Below are 20773 nucleotides of genomic sequence, written 5' to 3'. Positions count from 1 at the left end.
AAATATAGAGACAACGTTATTGTTCTTCCCTGGAAAACTTGATACACTTAGACAAATTGTAAGAATATATTTTTTTATTTGCAATGCTTTAAATAATTGCAAATAATTTGCACCGCCACCGTGTACCTGATAATGACTGTGACGAAAATATGCCATTTTCAGCTGGCTGTAGAAAAATAACTAGGAGAGAATTTCTTTACTTTTACATCTGTTGAAAGGGAATTATTTCAGATTATTTGCACAAATAAATTAAAGACTTTGCGAATTGCCTTTCGTCAGTTATTAGGAATTTTCACCATGGTGGACGAAGACATGCATGATTTAAGTTCTACCTTCGATTTTCATCAATTCCTCCTAAGTTTTTGCTACAAAATTGTTACAGTAGTTTTTGCATCACGTTGGTGCAAAACAAATCGATGGGACACAGGTGACGGATGTTGGACCAGGCGGACAAGGGAGTCATATCGAATTTTGTCGAGATTCACCAGGAATGATTGCATTGAGTTTTCGCGTAATTGTTGTTTGCCACTGCGAAGCCAGTGGATGCGATTTCTAATTCCTGATCTGTTTCTTCATGTTTCCCATGTATTATATTACTGTTTGGTGGGTTGCATCAATATCCTAGTCCAGCTAACGCAGTAATGTAGCCACTTATCCCTCTGTCTTCATTTCAGCTTCTTTTGAAACCTCAAAAATGAACCTGTACTTTCTTTTGATGATTTGATTGTTGCCTAATAGTGCCAAGATGTTGGCGACCAAAATGCCAAAACGGGTATATACGACGTCCACAAACTTCCGCACGGAGTCCAATTTGGACGCTACGGGGTGCCATTCTTTGATCGCGCACGCTTTTGATTCACTTTTTTGGCCATCATGGTTAGAGTTCGACTGATTCTTCTTCTTCTTTGGCTCAACAACCGTTGTCGGTCAAGGCCTGCCTTTACCTCTTGTGGGTTTGGCTTTCAGTGACTAATTGATTTCCCCCCATAGCAGGATAGTCAATCCTACGTATGGCGGCACGATCTATTTGAGGCTTGAACCCATGACGGGCATGTTGTTAAGTCGTACGAGTTGACGACTGTACTACGAGACCGGCCTAGAGTTCGACTGATAGAGGTGTCAAAATGTGTCTGTTAACTAATGGGATACTACTACTGAAAGTGAAATTAACGTTTTGTTAGAGCAGGTTAAGATAAACCCATAACAAATCGTAAATTGTTGTCCATTTTTTAATGCAACTGTTGTGTAATATTAACATTTTTTTCACATTACAATAAGACTATCGAAATGAAGGTCGCATACAAAATTTTATGATTTATATTTTTGTGTATTAAAAAAAATTATGTAGGTATTATCAATTTTGAACCATACTTGGACGACACAATTATAGGAAAAAAACAATAATACCAATCGCATTGCTTGATATAATCAACAAATTATTTTGTTTCTAAAATTATATAATGTAATAATTAAACCACAATAATAGAAAAACCGCATTCTCCTGACTCACGGCTTTAGATCATTTACTAAATTTGGCCCTTTGCCTCAAAAGTTTGCCGACCGCTGCTTTAACTCATTCACTTACATCACAGCATAACTTCGGCAATATGATAAATCTATAAACTGTGCACTGACCCGCGAAATGGATGAGTCCATTAGCAAGTAAACAAACACACACAAATATGTTTTACAACAAACGAAATTAAGCCCACACGTTTATTCGCTTCCTTTGCATAATTCATCACATTTTGGGGTGAAACATGTTGAGCAAATGAACCCGTGTATAAAAACTTACTTTAACAACATTTAAGTGGCCGCTTCTGTGGCCGTGTGGTTTAACCCACCAAACTGACAGTGCTTTCCCAAGCGCCACAGATTAAGCTTAAACGACTGGAAAATTGAATATCCATAGAAAAAAAAAGAAAGCTCCACAGCTTCATTGGTTTGATCAATAGATGGCGTATTACAACTCATCATTATATTGCTATCCTTTTCTTGCAATGTGTTTCGACAAGTTTCATCTTATCATGACCTATATAGCCCTCTAACTTTCTGAGCAAAAATCTATATCAATGGTCGTGTGGTCAGATACGTGGGTATCAACACCAACGACCATTACTCAAATCTCACTTGCTTCAGTGCTGGTGGTTTCCGTTGGAGTTTAGTATTTAAACAAGCGTATCGCCGTTCTAGTTCTAGCGATGCATAACTTTAATGCGAAACCATACAACAGTACAGAGGAAATGAGAAAGCTCTCCTCCAAGCGATGAAGCTCCACTGGTTGGGGTATCCCACCAACAGAGAGCGCCACCAGCTTTTTCGCTATTTTTAGAATGCATGAGTCGTTTGCCGTCTGCTAAACGAAGTCTTTCTATATTCCGTTTAGGTAGAGAACTTGAGTCGTTTAGAAGCCGTTTAGTGGTCGTTTAGTGGATTTGTGGCTCTTGGGTTGGCTTTGTCTGATGCAACTGGATTTTTAGTACAGGAAACTGATGGCGTTTTCGGTATCTTGGTTATTTGGGTTGGGACGGCGTCAACCATCTCATTGCTGCTGTACAAGTTAGATTCGTTAATCGAAGAAATAATATTGAGGAAAGTGATTGTGATTGTCCAGCGAATTGAGTGAAATTTTGTATAATTCATGAATGTTAACGATTTCAAAATATACACATGTACTTAAACGAAACAAATCTTGTTGATTATTTCATCAATTACGCTTGCTTGAAAATAAAACGCAAAGAAAAATAATCCCCAGCACTGTTGCATAAGGAAGCTGCTTAAGCCCTATTTGAAAGACCCACCTGAAACTTTAATACTTTTTAACTATGTACTGAAAAAGGCGATTGCAAGCAGTGTTCTTTAGCTTGCCAAAAATGAGCTGCTTAAGCAAATTTATCTATTTGGGAATCTTACTGTTTGATAGAACATAAAACCAGATTGATGGTGTTGTTAAACTCAATAAGCATTGAAAAATATGTTTTAGAATCAATAATAAAGTGACATTATTTAACGATCTTTTCAAAACGTTCAAAGCTAAATTGTTAATTGGGAATTAATCTAAAACTTGGTTTCCATATTGTTACCTGGGCATTCACGCGTCATTGCGATTGACCGACCACACTTCCCACAGTGCACCACAGCAGCAAAACAAAAAGCAGCACAGTTTGAAACTCACAATTAATGTACGCAGGTGAAACGGAATGCAGTGAAACTTTGTGAAACGTTTCTCCATGATGTGTCGTGCAAGTCCTAATCTACGGCAGCCGCCTTCTCTAGCACTGGAACGAGTCCTCTAAGCACGACAGTTGCACGGTTTTGTTTCAGTGATACTGCCAGAAGAAGACAACGAAGAAGACGGTCGGTTTTGATCTGCAGTAAGTGACCTGCGTGTGCCGCGTCGCTGTCCCCGTCCCCGTTTGCATAACATTACTGCGTACGCGCGTGTGAGCAGCGCACTGCCGTCGTCTTCGGTCGTCCGAATCAAGTGTTCATCGGCTAGCACGCATCGTTTAATGTTGTGTTTTTCACCCGTCTGACCAGTTCGAGTGCGTCCGCCCGAGCCGAGTTTTGGTTTGTGAAGTTGAATCCATCGAGATGATGGTCAGTGTTGTGCTGTCAGAGGAGCGCGGCCATCGTTACTGCCGCGGATGAATGGTGATCGTGCGCTTTACTACACGATCGAGAAGAAAGTTGCGATGTGATACTTTGTCCGCCTGTGTCTGTTTGTTTGATAAATTTAGAGAAATCGATCGCGGCACCGGCAGTAAGTTTTTGTCCGCAAAGTGGACCCAAACGAAAGGTGGCCGAAAGCAGAGAGGCAGGCGCACCAAAGTGCTTCCGTGTGCGTCCAGCAGTTCTGATGATCAAGCAGTTTGAAGGGAACGAAAATATACGGTTCGCACTGAAGCGGAAAAAAGAAGCTAAAGTGTAAAGTGTGGTGCTTCTTTCTCTGACGTCCGAGTGTGTGTCCCTTTTGCAATCGGCCGTAAAGCTTTAATAGAAAAAAAAGAAGCACAGTGCATCCACATCGGCGGCCAGCAACCAGCCAGCCAGTTCGAGCCTGTCTGCGTGTCACTCCGAACGAAGGTGGCGTTTGTGGCATTTTCGGCATTGGGAAATTATTCCTATCGCCAACATAGTCCGTTGGTGCTGTAGTCGTCGTCGTCGTAGTCGTCGTCGCAGTCGGGGAGCCGTAGCGGTCGCGCTCAAATGCTGTCGATGTTGAAAGTGAAGCAAAAATGAAGTGTAAATGCAATACCGCTGCAATCGCTGTCGTGTCAAAAGTGGGCAAACCCATCCAAGTAGCTTCGTTGTCGTCGTCATCATCATCAACCCTGCGCGCCGGTATAGGCAGCTCAAGGAAAGCGCATAGGTGGTGCGTGCGGTAGCGACCGACCGATCCTCTGTGGTTCATTTATTTCCGTACTTCCTACGCGCGCGCTGCACATGCACACACAGCACAGCGGTCAGCGGATTCTGTTTTGTGGTGGTGTGAGTTGCTGCACCAGTAGAATATCAGTCCGTTAGTTCAAGCGGTCCCCGGTGCGATTAGTTTTAATTAGTTACGAATTAGGGTGATTCGTCAAGCCAAAATCTACGACGATAGTGGTGCAACTTATTGCAACGGAATAGAAGCATTCTAAGCCTGCAACGCCAACACGCAGCCATTTGCAGTGAATTTAGTTGTGGAAGGTTGTAAAAGTACGCGCGTGCGCGCATAACCGTCCCATCATCGTCATCGTTTTTATTACGGCCCGACCGTCCGATCACTTTCTGCGTCAACTGTCGCCGTGGGTGTGCAGGAACAGGCCGAAGCTTACGTTCAACCAGTCCGCCAGACAAGGAACGGGAAGCAAAGTTCTGACTGCGACTGAGTGAGCAATCCAGTGATCGCGTGCACGCAGTTTTTAGCACAAGGGTTAACAAACAAACGCCGCAAAGTGGTGACAAAATATCTACTGCAAAGTAGGTACAGTAACATAGCAACCGGGCGACAATCGCCCACCATTCAAGATGCCTTTCGGACTGAAGCTGAAAAAATCCCGCCACTACAATGTCATGTCCAAGAGCCTGTTCGTCATATCCGTCGATCATCTAGGTGAGTAAAACTGCGTTTTTTTGTTACCGTACGGTCCAGCAGGGCTCATTTTTTCATTTTCTTTCAAAGTGAAAGAACACAGAAACGGTAATTCAAACCAATGAAGCTACTTGCGAGCGCAGGTGGAATAGAGAATTTGTTATTAGTCCAACGGTTTCATAATATTTTCATTCACAATTGCTGCCGAACGGCCGCCTCTAAAACATCCGGTGGTCCGGCTTACTACATTGTACGATCGTGAGGGGAATTGTGTGTCCAGCACACGCCTAACACACACACACACACACATTCCTCTTTCCGTGGGAAGGGGTGAAACGCATTGAAACCAAAGCTGCTTGGTCACCCGGCAAAAAGGGGGATGACATTCCACGACGCTGAATAACAAATAGTCGTCAGTGTATAATATTGGTGGACCTGGCTCACCCGCGCGGCGCGTATTACCTATTCTTTCGGCTATGCTGCCTGCGTTAGTAATGTTTGCAATCATCGTCATCGTTCAGTGATTTTGACGGAGAAAAGGTCGCATTGTATCGTTGGGGGAAGATGAGAGAGAGAGAGAAAGAGACAGACGAAAACAAACACAGACAAAGTAAACCGTGCCTCGGCCGGTATGTGCAAATCAACCTGCCGGAATTTTCTGCCTGATAGGGTCGTTAACGTTTGCTAGCAATAATACATATTTTCGGTCGCAATGCCCATAACCCTAGCCAATGCCTGCTGTATACAGTGTATACAAATAATGCATCTCGCAAGATAAATTTCTCTATTTTGCTTTCCGTTCTAGGATTAACGGAGTATTAATTAATAGAAAGAACAGGCATGCCGTGAAGCAGTGATATTTATCACCTAAATTTATTCTAAAGCCATAAATTGTGGCAAATTTAATTCTACATTACGAAAAGCAAGAGAACAGCAAACAGAAAATGACTGATAGTGAAGTTGTCAAAGGAAGATTTTGTTTAGTGGTGTCTATGGAATGATCTTTTGAACCCAACAAATTGGTTTATTAAAGTAAAAAAATGCTTAACAAAAATAGGCTTAACATTTGAATAAAAAGTAACTAATACTCAAATTGGCGTTATAGCTCCATTGGATTAGCGCTTGAAGATGCTAGTTTGTTTATTTAATTACTAACGTCCTTGTCCTTTCAATGTCTAAGGACAATACAATAAAAAGAAAAGTATCTTAAACCTGATTTGGGCCACTTGTAGGTCAAATATCGTGTCGTTCGTGTAACGTTTCGTTAAAGTGAATAGCTTTCAACATCAAAATTCAGTTAGGCGTTTTAGTATAATTTCTATGTTTTTTGTATTGATATTCAGTACTTTTGTCCAATGTCAAAACGGTTACATTCGTTAAAATGAATGTCATCAACAGTTTCCGAATTTCTCGAGTTGGTTTAACCTTTTGACTACTTTTCAATCTATTTCGTTAAAAGAAAACCATATTAATTGTACAGGCTCTGCTAGATTATCTATCAAATAGTATTAAAACGAAGGTACGTCGATTAAAAATTGATAGATAAAATCAAATAAATTTCACTAACATATACGCGTTTTGAAGTTGAGGAGGATCATTTTGCAGAAAGATCATTTTGCATATCACACCTACTCAGTGGTGGCAAACAATACTAAAGAGACATTATTTCTTAACTAAAAAGCAAGGAATCGAAAAGAATTGTATTTTGGGTCGATTTTCACCTAAAACAATAGGCCGATATAATACGAACACCAACCGTATGATCAACCTGTACGAATATTTAGTTGTAGGAGTAAGCCAAGTGATTGATAACAGTTGAATCATATTTTTATACTGTAATGAAAAAGTTTATTATGATAAATAATTGCTGCTATCTACAAAAACTATTTTGTTAGTTCAAATAGGGGTTGGTATTTGTAGCATTTGCCTGTTAAGCGAATGAATTGAATATTACTTTTGTAATTCATTTCGCTACATTTAATTAAATAAAAAAGGAACAGCATTATAACGCTGATCATAAACAACGGGCATATAATTTAAACGAGTTATCTATGCACAACAAGATATCAAGATTCACCTGATAAACAATCTTTTTTATGGCACACATGCGGTAAGCGACAAAGAATGCAGAACGAAGCATAGTGTGTCCTTCAACAAATCCACATATATGGCACAAAGACGTAAAAACACACACACTTACTCACAATGACCGATATCATAAGAAACTCGGCCACCTTTCTTGCTTCTACGGTGGAATTCAGTTGCTCGCTTATCAAAAATATCGCTTCGCTGCCGCCCTCGGAACTCCCCCTCCGTCTGTCGTATGTTTGATTGCACACATTTAATAATGGCTCTGCGTCACAATTGCGGTTAGATAGGGATGAGCGACACAATATTTAGCACGCAACGGATCCTAGGAGCTCGATCTTAAATGTGATATGTTAAACAAATTAAAATTGTGGCAAGTATTGCGGGATCTCAATTTGTTCCTGTGCTAAAACAATGATCATTGAATTGTAAGCATTAATTGACAGCTAAGTTAAACTTTTGTACTTTCTTATTACCGAAGATTGACCAAGCCACACATGTGACTCGTTAGACATTGCAGCAGACTTCAATCAATCTGTCCATGGCTTATTCAATCAATTTTATCGCCACCAGTTCAATAGATAGAAAAAGGCAAACTTTCTTGACGACAACTTCCAACCGACCAAGTGGCGATTCAACGGCCCACTGTACCGCTCTACCCCTGCGTCACCCTAATAAATGATAGCCCAATGCCATTGACACCCACACTTGGTAAAAATAAGGCAACGACAACTTCTTCTCCCCGAGCATGCGAGCTAGATAGTTACACACCCTCCACGATACAGGCGGAAGAAACCTTAAGACGCTTCAAAGTCTTGCCCTGGTACTGCGATATTGTCGACGCGTTTTGTCTCTGTCAGGTGGTGGGTGACTGTATCAAATGGTGGGGCAGAGTTGATAAGAAAGCTATAAATTCACAGTGGCATATTTTGCGCGCGCCACCGCAGTTGAATGGTTTGTGGAATGCGTGACGACAAATATGCATTCAATGGGCAGATTAACGTTGATGCGTCAAACAGAATTGTACACTCTCATCGCATTTCTGCCGTAGTTACGGTCTCTGTCATCGATAAATGTGCAGCTTCAAGCGACCATAGCGAGGATCTGAGTCATTACTATTTCATACGAAATTGAAAGCGCGTTAAGGAATCACCTGCAAATCCTCGAGGCAACAGAGGGGGTGCGTTTGCAGAGATGATTGATACGTTTGTAGAGTTGCCATCAGTGTGAAATTGTGTGAGATAAATTAAAATGTAAAGTTGGGAGTATTTTTATACATCCCTGTCCATAAGAGACTTGAACCCATGGCGGGCATGTTATTAAGTAGTACTAGTTGACAATTGTTCCATGGAATCGCTCGCATTGTTACCAAGGAACTTTACAGGGTTTCCAAGTCAGTTTCGAATGTAAACGTTGTTATTCACTGCGTGCAAGATATTCTTCTTCTTCTTCTATTAGCTTGATGGGTTACATCCTTCAGTTCAGTCGTCAACTCGTAGGACTTAATAACATACCCGTCATGGGTTCAAGCCCCCAATGGACCGTGCCGCCATACGTAGGACTGACTATCCTTCTATAGGGGAAAATCAATAAGTCACTGATAGCCACAAGCCCACTCGTGGTACAGGCAGGCCTTGACCGACAACGGTTGTTGAGCCAAAAAGAAGAAGAAAAAGAATCAGAGGCGTACTTCTTCTTCTGCTTCTTCTAGGTTGATGGGTTACATCAAGGATTGTGTAGGAACGCGGTCTCGTATTGTTGAACAATTTTACAAGTAGCAAAAAGTTCGTTACAGACAGTTTGACATCTAAAAGCGCTTTTCGATTCAAATTTTATTTGTAATTAAAACGATAAATCGATCTGGTCAATGCAAGAAAAATGTTAATTGGTTCATACATTTTACAGGAAGAGTATGTAAGCCTGTAGTAACAGTAAGTGTTTGAGGGAATAATGAATTTTCAAGGGCTTCCTGCTGTCAAATGGCATCCAAGATGGTCAATCCGATGTTGGCTAATATTTGACCTCGTTCCTACACAGTTCTTGGGTTACATCCTCCTATACTCTCTTTTTGGAGGTCTAATCAGAGGCGTACCATCTGAGTTTGGGAGTGGACTGTCATCCATATCTCATTTTTGTGTCCAGGTTGGTTTATGTTGTGACCGCTTTAGTGCAAGATGTTAATCCACGTCAATCTGATATTTCTGAAGCTGGATTGAGTTTAACAGTTCTTTCTGATGTGTTGAAAATCATGTGTAAAAACTGAAATTTTAAAGGGTTTTCCAAGTCACTTTCGAATGTGCACATCATTATTCACCACCTTCAAGATTTTTTTCAACAGCTGGCAAATGTTGGATTTACATCATAATATAATTTCAGTTCTTGCACATGATTTTCAACACAACACAAAGAACTGTCAAACTCAATCCAGCTTGAGACGAGTTGAAAATCATGTGGAAGAACTAAAACCTTATTGTGATGTAAATATAACATTTGACAGCTGTTGAAAACATCTCGCAAGCAATGAAAAAGGTTGTTGACTTTGGAAATTTACTCCGAAAATCCTGTATTGTGAAGCAATCACACCATTTTACAGCTGTTGAAGAACATCTTGAAGACGGTGAATAATTATGTTTGCATTCGAAAGCTACTTGGAAATACTGTAATTCCGGTCCTTTTTATACACGCCGCCGATCTAAATCGCTAAACAAAATCAAGAATATGTTTGATGTAAGCATCCAACATGTCTCCCAAATCTTTTTATCTTGATCAATCAATCATCTTGAAAAATCTATGTGACCAAGCTGGCTTTATGGACTTATAGACCATGTGAAAAATATACTTTTTTAAACAAACATACATTTCGAAATACATAAAGATTCATAACGTTGAGATTCAAGAACGAAACAAGAGTCTCGAATGGTTCAGTAATCTTCATAAATTCGTCTATTTTCAAATTCTTTCGCAAAATGAATTCAATTGGATTTGCAAAATGAAGAATCCCATGAAGTGTTCATTGATGACATTTGAATCTTTTCAAAATATCATAATTCATAATAAACTCGAACCACACAGAACTAATTTTATCGAACAATTCATATACGATTCATTATTTCGCGATCCAAACACTTATCAAATCACGATTAGAGGGCGAATAAAACAAATGTCTAACGCTCACCGGTTCGCCATCGCCGTCGCCGTGATTGAGTGTGTCGTGCGGCACCGTAAGCTTCGTGAATGTGCGTGATATATCTGCTGGACCGTTCCCACTGCTGGGAAGATCGGCCGACTACAGGTTCCCGCGCAGTGTTAGTCGCTCTGTTTTTTCGACTTTCCTCTTTCCCCCGCAGCGCAGCCCCATCTAACCACTCACAACCATCACCAATACAGCTGCAACGCCGCTACATTACAACGCCTAACTGGGTGGATGGGTGGGTGGAATTTTTCGTGGTTTGCTGCTACTACTACTACCCATCCCTAAGGCATGGCGCGCGTATCTTCTTCGGCGATACTGTTCGGCGAGCCTGGTGAGCGATTGGCAAGTCGGACCGGCCGACAACAACAACGTACACGACGAGGTGTAGTTTCAGTGCCCAGTGCTCGTTTCGTGTCGGTAGTTGCGGCAGTGTTGTGCGGCTACACATCCTCCCCCTTCAAAGGTGGTGAATATTAATTCGCACGTGGAGGAACGACGACGACGTGTGGTGTGTGCTCTGACGGACCGGAATCCGCGCCAAACACGCTTGTGGTTATACTGGACGGGATCGTCCATACCGTATAAGCGCAGGATTTTAATGATCGCCTTCGTGTGCTATACTTGAAAAGAAACAAAAAAAAAAAATAAACACCTTCAACCGATGATGTCATTGCGAACGAAGGAACGTTGATATTCTATACCTCCCGGACGGGGCCGATACATCGAGCGATCGAAACTTGATCGCGAGTGCTTAATTTGCGTACTATAATACTAAGATCGTTCAACGGGATCCGGCCAGTGGCAGGCGCTTTGTGCTTAGTGAGTGGGTGGATCCGCGCATAGGAAACAGTGTTTCTCGAAAGGGTTTGAATTTTAACCACCCGACTTCAACTGTCCTCTGTGTACGTTGACGTACAAATTCCCGCACCTCTCAGCCATGCTCCAGTTAGTCGTTACCATTTTAAGTAAGTGCCTGTTTTTGCGTCCAATGCATAGCTAAAGCCCCCAAATTATGTGAAGTGATCTTTTCATGTTGCTGCTTACTCTCTCGCCGGTGCCCTTGAGATGTTAAGCTCCGTTAAGCTCTCCCGGTGCTGGCCGGGGCCGGGGAGTTATTTGCTTGTGGCATTCCTTTCCACATTCAACCTGCGGATCGAGCCATACACACCGTAATCATTAAAAAAACAAGAACAGATTTCATGTACCTTTCAATAGATTGCTCATTTACAACTCGACTCGACCGCCATATCAAGTGGGTGGAAAACAAATAAGATATCGTCTGTCTTCTACCTAAGGGTCTTGGGGCTGGGCGTCCGCGAACCCCTGTGTACACCTTTGCCGGTGGGAGATTATTCAAATTTACAAACCAATGTGCGTCTCTGTGTATGTGTGTGTGTGTGTGTCTTAGGTCTGGAATGCAGTGATAAGAAAATGTGGTCACCACAGCCGCTAATTTCCCATAAGCACTCGCTGAGTCGCGCTCCCCGCGGGGAATCTTTTGGTAAAATGCGCGATAAGTGATTGTAGCGGCTCAGCATGAGTAAGCGCCTGTGTGCGCCCTAAAAAAATATAATCAAGGCTTTAAAGCGAACCGATCCCGAACATCACTAGCGCAGTTTCTTCGTGGCTGATGGTATTTTAGTAAATGCGGCGTGAAAAATAGGTGTTTTTGGGGGTGGAAAATGAGCTTTCCTATACGCTCGTGGGCTGGTGTTTTCTCTCTCTCTCTCTCTCTCTCTCTCTCTCTCTTTCTTCATCACCGGTAAAAGGGGCCAATTTGTGTGCCGGTTAAAGCCATCGGTAAATGAAAACCAACGGTAACACCACCAGTCTGTAAAACTCTACTACAACGTGTCGGTTGGTGTGGCCAGGTGTGGTCAACTCCCCAAACATGTACCACAAGGGCTAAAGCTTTTCCGGAGTCGGAGCTGGTAATCGGGTTCGGAAACTACACAGACGTTGTTGCCAAACAAGAAACAGACCCCCCCCCCCCCCCCCCCATTCGTGTCTAATAGGAAGTGGTGTGGTACAGCCCCGTGCCTATGCCGAATACTTCCGTCGATAAGGGAACACCGTTTTGATCACACATTCCATTTACGACAACGGTACAATTGCTGACAGCCTAACTGAATGGCTGGATAAGCCCCTGGGCCCCTCGTAATCGTGAAAAACAAAACAAAAGTAAAACCAAAAAACAATGTCCATCAATCTGACGCTACGCACGTACTTGAGTGAGGCCCCGGGAAAACAATCGTCATCATCATGCCCGCTTAATTGTTGTTATTGCGACTCCATCAGGCGCAACCGATCGTCGGGCGTCTGGCGGCAAGGTTGCCCTTGAACAAGGAAGCAACCACCATAGTAGTAGAGACCTGTGGCTATGAGATGAAGGCATTACTAGCGAGGGTTTTATTATTTTGTGCGTTGAGTCACCAAAATTGTCATTGCTCTTAACGGAGCTAATGCTTTGTTGATACATACTAGATGAAGTAATCGCTGTGTCTTCTTTTAGTGACATGTGTTTGGTTTGGCGACCTTACGGCGATGCACGAAAATCAACACACAATGGTGCTGTTTTGTACTTAGTATGTCAATTTGAATAGTGCTTGTACGATATTTTATGTGCTTTTTGTTCTGAGATGTTGTATGATTGCGGAATAAATGGCTAACGTACGTATGCAGAAATTGTAGAATGTGGCCCTTTTAATTATCCTCCTGAGGTGAGGATTCACTAGAAATGAGACTCTTTGTGTACTGGCGTTTATAGCGCTTCCTTTTTATCATTTTCTTCTTTAGATGGTTCAATCTGAGATACATTCACTATGCTAGAAAGAGAACTTAAAATCTTTGCATACATATTTACTACTGAACACACATCATCTTCAACTTCAAAATTCGTTACGAGTATACTGTTGGATTAGGACATGTGTCTAAAAATTGTTTTTTAGTTTGGGATCCTTGCTAGTTACACAAATATTGGGAGTCTCTACGTTTCTACCTAGTTTGAGCTTTTATTCAACAAAAATGTTTGTTCGTGCACGTTTGGATTTGTTTGGGATGAAATACTAATAATTTACCAAACAAGTTTTGCAGAAAAACGATGTTTTACAATGTTATTGTAACTCGATTGCCTCCAAGAAGTCCACGTCAAACGGGTTATTAATAAATTCGTCAAGTTTTTCCCACGCACCATACATCTATAGAACCGGACAATAAACCTAAACTTATGGTTTTTACGTTGAACCAAGTGTGCCCGGGATAAGGCTAAATATACAGGAAGCAAATGTACTGAGAACCAAATCTGTCGATGCAAGATGTACTCAAAATACGGCCGAAATCGTAATAATGTTAATTTAAATAAACAGTAAATAAAAATATTCCAGTTTTATCAAAATCAGATCCATTGGATTGTTATTGCACATCTTTCTGATATTTTTTTATATTTATTCAGGAGGAACGGATTTGCCGTATTGCTTAGATAATTTTAAATTAAATCATTTTCATCATACTCATTTTTAATTTCTTCAGTATGATTTTCAACATTTCAACGACCGTGGTGAGTGATAGTGAGATTTGGCTTTAAACCCTGGTCCAAAAACGAATCAACAGACCGTTAAAGTGTTGAAAATCATACTGAAGATTTTAAAAATTATCATGATCGAAATGAAACATCAGTAAAAAACAATGTTTACATTCGAAACTGACTTGGAGAACCCTGTAAATAGTGGCTTCACAACATCGAGCACTTCAATCGCATTATAAAAATATTTTCCATGCATCTTAACTGTAGTAATGTGACTTGTTGATATATAGCATTATATTAAATAGCTTAGCTTAAGTCATGTACCAGTTGGGGTATGTTTGAGCCATAAGTAAAGGGCAATCTATTGTTTCCCTGTACGTATCTGGGCTAATTAGTGTTAGTGTTCAACCTTTAAGCCTTAAACTTGATCATAACATCTTCGTATTAAGATAGTTAACTTAAAAGCTATAAATATTTCAAATCTGTTAAAAGTATTTGTAATTCAACTAAAATCATTTTCTAGCGTGTGCAATTTAGCATTGATTATTGAGGAAAGTTGTGAGATATGGTACTAAATATTCGTATTTGGCCAACAATGTTTTCCTTCTTTTTCTAAAAATAATTGATAATAGACCATTACATATCGATTCGAAAATGCGTATCACACACGCAAACAGTTCCATGAAGTAGAGCTGTCGATTCAGATTAGATTTTACCTAATAATCATCGAGCAGTTTGTTTTACGTATACAAAAATACTTGCATTTCCCATGCTAAAAATCCTCCCTAGAATTTAAAAACTAGTTGATTAATCAATTGGTTGTCCGTTTCTTCTTTTCTTTTTTTTAGATTCGTCAACCAAAATCGATTGTACGCTCAGCTCGGAAAGCACTGGCCAGGAGTGTTTGGATAATGTGTGCCAAAGAATCTCGATCCAGCAGCCAGAGTTCTTTGGCCTTCGCTATGTGGTCAAAGGTACGACCGACGAGATGCGCTGGGTCGACCTGGAACGTCCGCTCAGCCGCCAGCTGGAGAAATATTCCGCCAACTCGAAGGTGCTACATCTGCGCGTGATGTACTACGTACTATCGGGCGTCAGTTTGATACAGGACGAGGGCACACGGAACTACTACTTCCTGCAGCTGAAGCACGACGTGGTGGAAGGCCGCATCAGCTGTGATCCGCGACAAGCGGTCATACTGGCCAACTACAGCCGGCAAGCCGAGTACGGCAATCATCAGGATCGCCATACGGTCGAGTACCTGAAGACGTTACTCTCCTTCCCGCAAGAAATGGTTCATGCCAACCTGCTCGAGGCACTCACCGAACAGGTAATTCAGCAGGCCCACGAGCTGCACAACGTGACGCAAGGTGAGGCGGAAAGTCTGTACATATCCGCCTGCCAGCAGCTGGATGGGTACGGGCAGGAAACGTTCACGGCAAAGAACGACACCGGGCTGGAGGTAATGCTAGGAATCTCAGTGTCAGGCATCATTGTGGCTAGTGACACAAACAAGTTCTACCCCTGGCGCGACATTACGAACGTGGTCAACCACAAGCGTGCGTTCAACATCGAGTGTACGGTGCCACGGGAAAGTGCTGGGTTCACGGTTACGGATGTGGCAACGGGTCGGTATATCTGGAAGCTATGTGCATTGCAGCATCGGTTCTATGTTACGTACGAACAGAACCTAACGCAGGCGAGTCAGATGAACTTGAATCTGTTCCAAAACATGGGCGACAATTTAAACGACAGTCGAGACGATCTGTTAAGCGAACAGCAATATATACACGCGCAGCAGCAACAGCAACAACAACAGCAGCATCAGCCTAGTCCATCGCCGGGAGGATCACAAGCTCCGTATCAGGGCCCGATGGGAACGACGAGTTGGCCCAGCACGCACGAGCTTGCATCGCATTCGTCGAACATGTGGAACAGCGGAGCACACCAACATCATGCTATAGTAGATACACAGCCAGGCGGAGGAGGAGGAGGACCGAGCGGGCCAGGTGTTCATTTATCCTCCAGCAATATTGCGATTGCGACTGGTGCCGGCGGAAGCATTACTAATCTCAACAACCTCAACCCGGCAAGCATGATGCAATCGTCCCGTTCCTCAGGGCTCGACATTAATCTAAACTCGACTTCCACCACCGCGGTGCCATTGGAGTATTCGAACCAAATGGGTTCCAGTTGGGGTCTGAATCCTGTCGGCTCGAATGCGTCACTCATCAACCGGGCACAAAGTTCGTCCTGTTTGGATCTAAGCAACAACAACTTGACCCCAGACCGGGACCGGCTAAAAGCGCTTCTGCCAACCTATCGACCAGCACCAGACTACGAGACGGCCATCCAGCAAAAGTACCGTTCGAGCAGTAACGATGTGCGGCTTGTCAATGGGAGTTTGCTGCATCTGTCCGCCTCCCAGATGCTTCTAGCACAGGAGCAACAACATCAGCAGCAAGTTGCATCGGCCGGACATCATCTCGAGTACGGGATTACAGGCAGCCAGCCGGACGTGTCCTTCTATGGGCAGCATCTGCAGCAACAGCAGCAGCAGCAGCAGCAACAATCTGCCGCCCAGCAGATGCATCAGCAACCCTATCCGGATGTAACACACCACACAACGACCCATATCATCGGTCCGCATTACTCCGATGCGTCCGATTATGGGTTAACACATCGGTTTAAAATGATGCGACTAGTGAAACCACCTCCCCCCTATCCTGCCAATCGACTCAGCTCAACATCGACCCCCGATTTGGCGTCCCATCGTGCACTGCTCGGTTTGCGAAGTGCACAGGTGTCTGGCTCTAGTCCGGATCTGGTCTCAACCCGCCCGCTGATGAACCACCACCATCATGCGGCGCATCTTCCACAGCATCAGCTGCAGATTGCGCATCTTTCACAAAGCGGTGGACAGGTTTGCTATCCCGGGCTGACCGCTGCCGGCAATCCTCACGCACAGTTGCACCATTCACAGACGATGCTGCCACACGGCACGTACGAAAATCTGAACTTCATGGAGAATCTAACATCAACGAAAGCTGGCCTAATATCGGCGGCGAATCAGGCCGCCCCGGGCAATGTGTACTACTACGTGCCGGGTGGAATGGAGCATCTATTGATTGCGGGTGGCAACACACCGGCTGGCGATAGCAACAGTCCGTCCTACCATGCTACTGCTAACGGTCACATCGGCTTAACTACCAAAGCTCACCTGAACCGCTCATCTCAACACATTAACGGTTCGATCGAACCGATTTACGAAAATGTGCCACTGCCGTGGAAGGATGACAATGAATCGCTTGGGGAGATACGCAACCGAACAGCAAGCGTGCAGTCGGCACCAAATGTACAGCATCAGCCGACGATGCGACCGATGCCTCCAACGCCACCGCAACCCCAAACGCCAACCGGCACTAGCGCTCCGGTGAACGTTTTGGATGGTGGATCGTTTAATTTTCAAGCTCAGTCATCGCAACAACAGCAGCAACAGCTACAACATAACCAGACCAAACAGCAACAGCAACACCAACTGCAACAGGAACAGTCGACAGGACGACAACCACTGTTGCAGCAACGTGCTTCGGAAGTGGGAGGCTCAAACACAGCAATGGGTCCACCTGCTCCATCCAACGCTGATGTGCCAAAACACCAAACCACCAACGATCCGGCAAGTGCAGTCCCGAAGCTGAACAGTTCCTCCACCGCAATAACAGCTGCGCCATCGAATGCAACAATTGCCACGAACAAGGAACCACCGGTGCCCATGAATCGATCACATTCGTCAAACAATGTCCTCGATGCTTCCCAATACTCCAACTACACGCTAAATGAAACCGTCCAGAGTGGTAGCGTGCGCAATGGTGGGCACAATGATTCCGGTATCAGCTCGATCACGGGATCGACTAATCTCGGTGGCATCGGGGGCAGCACTACTAGCCGCAATACCACCCAAAACAGCAGCTCGACCAACAGCAACAACAACAACAACAACACGTCCACATCGTCCTCGTCCGTGAAGGAAACGAAACGAAAGCGCATATGGGAAATTCTTGGCGGTCGGTCGAAAAACTCGGCCGACAAGCAGAAAAGTGCCACGCTCGGTCGGGAGAAGGATCGCAAAAAGAAGGGCTCGGTCGACCCCGGCACGGAGGGTGGCGGGAGCGGTGGAAGTGCCAACTCTTCCATGAACGAGGGCGCGAACGCAGGACAGCTGCGACACCGTTGGTCGACGGGCTTGCCACGGCTGCAGCCACTGCCGGCGAATATCAGCAAGGAGAAGTTGGTAGGTTGAAGATGAACCTCGTCGTGAACGCACGATCTTGATCTTCTCGAATGTTAATCTTCTTCTACTTGCTCTTTAGTGCTCTTTGCTCGAGTCCAAACTGGCAGATCCTCAGCTGTACTGCGAGTTTGAGCGTATACCGAAACGTAGCGACAGTGCCAGCTATAACTGTGCCTTAGCGGAAGACAATAAAAACAAGAACTTTGATTCAACGTTTCTACCATACGATAACAATCGCGTACGGCTAACACCGACACGGGACAATCGCATGGGATATGTAAATGCGTCCCACATAACTGTAAGTGTTTTGCCTGTTTGGAGAAGACCTAAAAGCTTGTTTGTAGTGCTTGTTGGCTACAAACTTATTAATATCATTTTGCAATTCGTTTTAGAGCACTGTTGGCAACAAGCAAAGATTTTACATTGTTGCCGAAAGCCCGAACGACACGCTGACAACAAACATTTTCTGGCAGTGTGTCTGGGAAGCGGACGTCTATCTGTTGGTGCAACTATCCAAAGAGCTTAACTACATCCCACAAACCAGCGAACGGTGTTTGGAGTATGGGCAGGTAAGGGTTCGATGTAGGGGCTGATTGCTTCTTTAAATTTTTTATTAATTTGATGTATTTTCTTTGCCCCATCCCGTTGCCGTTGGATTACAGTACCAAGTGTGGCGCGAGTTCTCGCAAGAAACCGATCGGTGTACAACGAGCAAATTGCGCGTATACCACACGCAAAGCCGGCGATATCGTTCAGTTTGGCATATATCCTACACGGAATGGGCCGATCAGAACTGTCCGGGCGATGTGGGACACTTTTTAGGTGAGTACCATAATGATACAGCTGTGATGGGGATGGTCGCTTTTAATTTTCCATTTGCACCTTTTCCATGCAGGATTCCTGGAAGAGTTGAATTCAGTACGGCTGGCGTCTATTGCGGAAGTGCCACCATCGCACAATACCAATCCACCAGTTCTCATACACTGTAACGAAGGGGGCGGTCGTACGGGCGTGACCTTAGTGGCGGATTTGCTACTTTACACACTGGATCATAATCAGGTACGGTAATGAAAATGTTAGGATGTTATAAAGAAACCCACTAACTTGCTCTCCCGTGTTGTTCCCTTTCCACAGGACATAGATATACCACGATTGATAGGTCAGATTCGTCAGCAGCGGGACAACATCATACCATCATTAGCGCAGTACAAATTCATACATGCACTGCTCATACACTACTTGAAACAAAACAGACTGATTTAAGGCTAATCGGGCGCGGAACACACTGTTGGGTGCTAAATGCTGTAGGCGAATTTTTTACTTCTTCTGGCCACATGCATGATCTTTGTATGGAAGGACTGACGATCATCATGCGACACTAACTCCAAGAAACTAAACGTGCCTTACTAAGCAAGAGCAAGAAGTAGTGATACAGTGGAATTGTTCGTTAAAGCAACGACTGATGATCGGTTAACTACCATTGAACGAGCTTGATCGTACAAGAAAGTGCAACGGATTAACACGAAAAAAGAAGAAAAAAGAACCATACGATCAACGTGAGATTTAGTATTAATTTAGACGAAAATAATGTATTATTTGATCTTTTCTTTTACCCTTTGTAACACGCTAATAACGAAAGACCTCCTGCGTGTTAGTACGTGGTGAGGATGTTGCGTTTTAGCCTAGCTAGTATTCAAAAAAACCTATTAATGCAACAATTACAGTGTGAGGTTACAAAATGGAATTAATTAAACACACTGCTCAACACAGCCATCGTGCTGCATCGTGCTTTGTTGAGGCGCAACAGTTAAATTGTAAGTGCAACCACCAGTATAGAGAGCTGCTTTTGGCAAATGATATGGAATTGTGCTAAATTATGTAATGTTTTTTTTAACTAACTCGTTTACCCGTTAATGGTGGAATGTTTGCAGGTGCGTAGATTAATTTTTTTTAAATGTGCAAATGGAGAAAACAGGATAACGCAAAAGTATTTCCTTCGCTGTAGTAATAGGCTATTATTTATGTACGTCTTTATGTGACCCCGCTAGTGTTGGCTGTATTTTATATCTGTAGGTAAATGACGCGCTATGTATTGTAATAAAATTGAACAAACATTTCCATGTACGATCTGTTTGCTTAGAGAATAAGTATTTTTCTTTTTCGCTACATTTCTCTAAATCCGACAGAAGATGACTGTTTTTGAGTGCTTTCGTAACTTGATCAAGGTAACACCTTTTCTGGCAGTCCTTCTTCTTCTTCTATTTGGCGTAACGTCCTACGCGGACATGCCAGCCGGCCTATTCAGGCTTTCGAGACTTAATTCATTACCACGTAGCCGGAATTAGTCCAATCCTTGCACAACGGGGGAACGGGTCCATTTCAGGCTTGGGCCCATGACGGGCATGTTATTGAGTCGTTCGAGTTGACGACTGTACCACGGGACCGCCCCATTTTTAGCAGTCCATTGATCGTTACGTCGTTTTACGTCTACTGAAGGATGTCCGTTATCGGGTCAAGTCCAGCATGGATTAAGTCTCCCATACGAAGGACTGATTAGCTCGAGACTTAATGTTATATACAAAACATTTATACATGCTCTAG

The 20773-nt window shown here is 43.3% G+C and overlaps 1 protein-coding gene across 2 annotated transcripts; it reads left to right on the top strand.

Moving 5' to 3' along the window:
- Nucleotides 1-3114: 3114 nt before the first annotated feature.
- LOC1279397 (tyrosine-protein phosphatase non-receptor type 21) lies at nt 3115-20296 on the top strand. 2 transcript variants are annotated; one of them, XM_061653692.1, is made up of 7 exons: nt 3115-5098; nt 14730-18172; nt 18252-18470; nt 18565-18741; nt 18835-18994; nt 19068-19231; nt 19307-20296. In XM_061653692.1, the coding sequence occupies exons 1-7, from the start codon at nt 5014-5016 to the stop codon at nt 19433-19435; spliced, it is 4377 nt and encodes a 1458-aa protein (XP_061509676.1). In that variant the 5' UTR covers nt 3115-5013; the 3' UTR covers nt 19436-20296. The 2 variants fall into 2 exon arrangements, with proteins under 2 accessions (XP_061509676.1, XP_061509677.1); XM_061653693.1 differs by lacking the exon at nt 3115-5098 and adding an exon at nt 10750-11323.
- The last annotated feature ends 477 nt before the right edge of the window (nt 20297-20773 follow it).

The sequence above is a fragment of the Anopheles gambiae genome, chromosome 3 (genome assembly GCF_943734735.2).
Source record: "Anopheles gambiae chromosome 3, idAnoGambNW_F1_1, whole genome shotgun sequence".
NCBI classification, from domain to species: Eukaryota; Metazoa; Arthropoda; class Insecta; order Diptera; family Culicidae; genus Anopheles; species Anopheles gambiae.
This window is presented reverse-complemented; position numbering and strand designations above follow the sequence as displayed.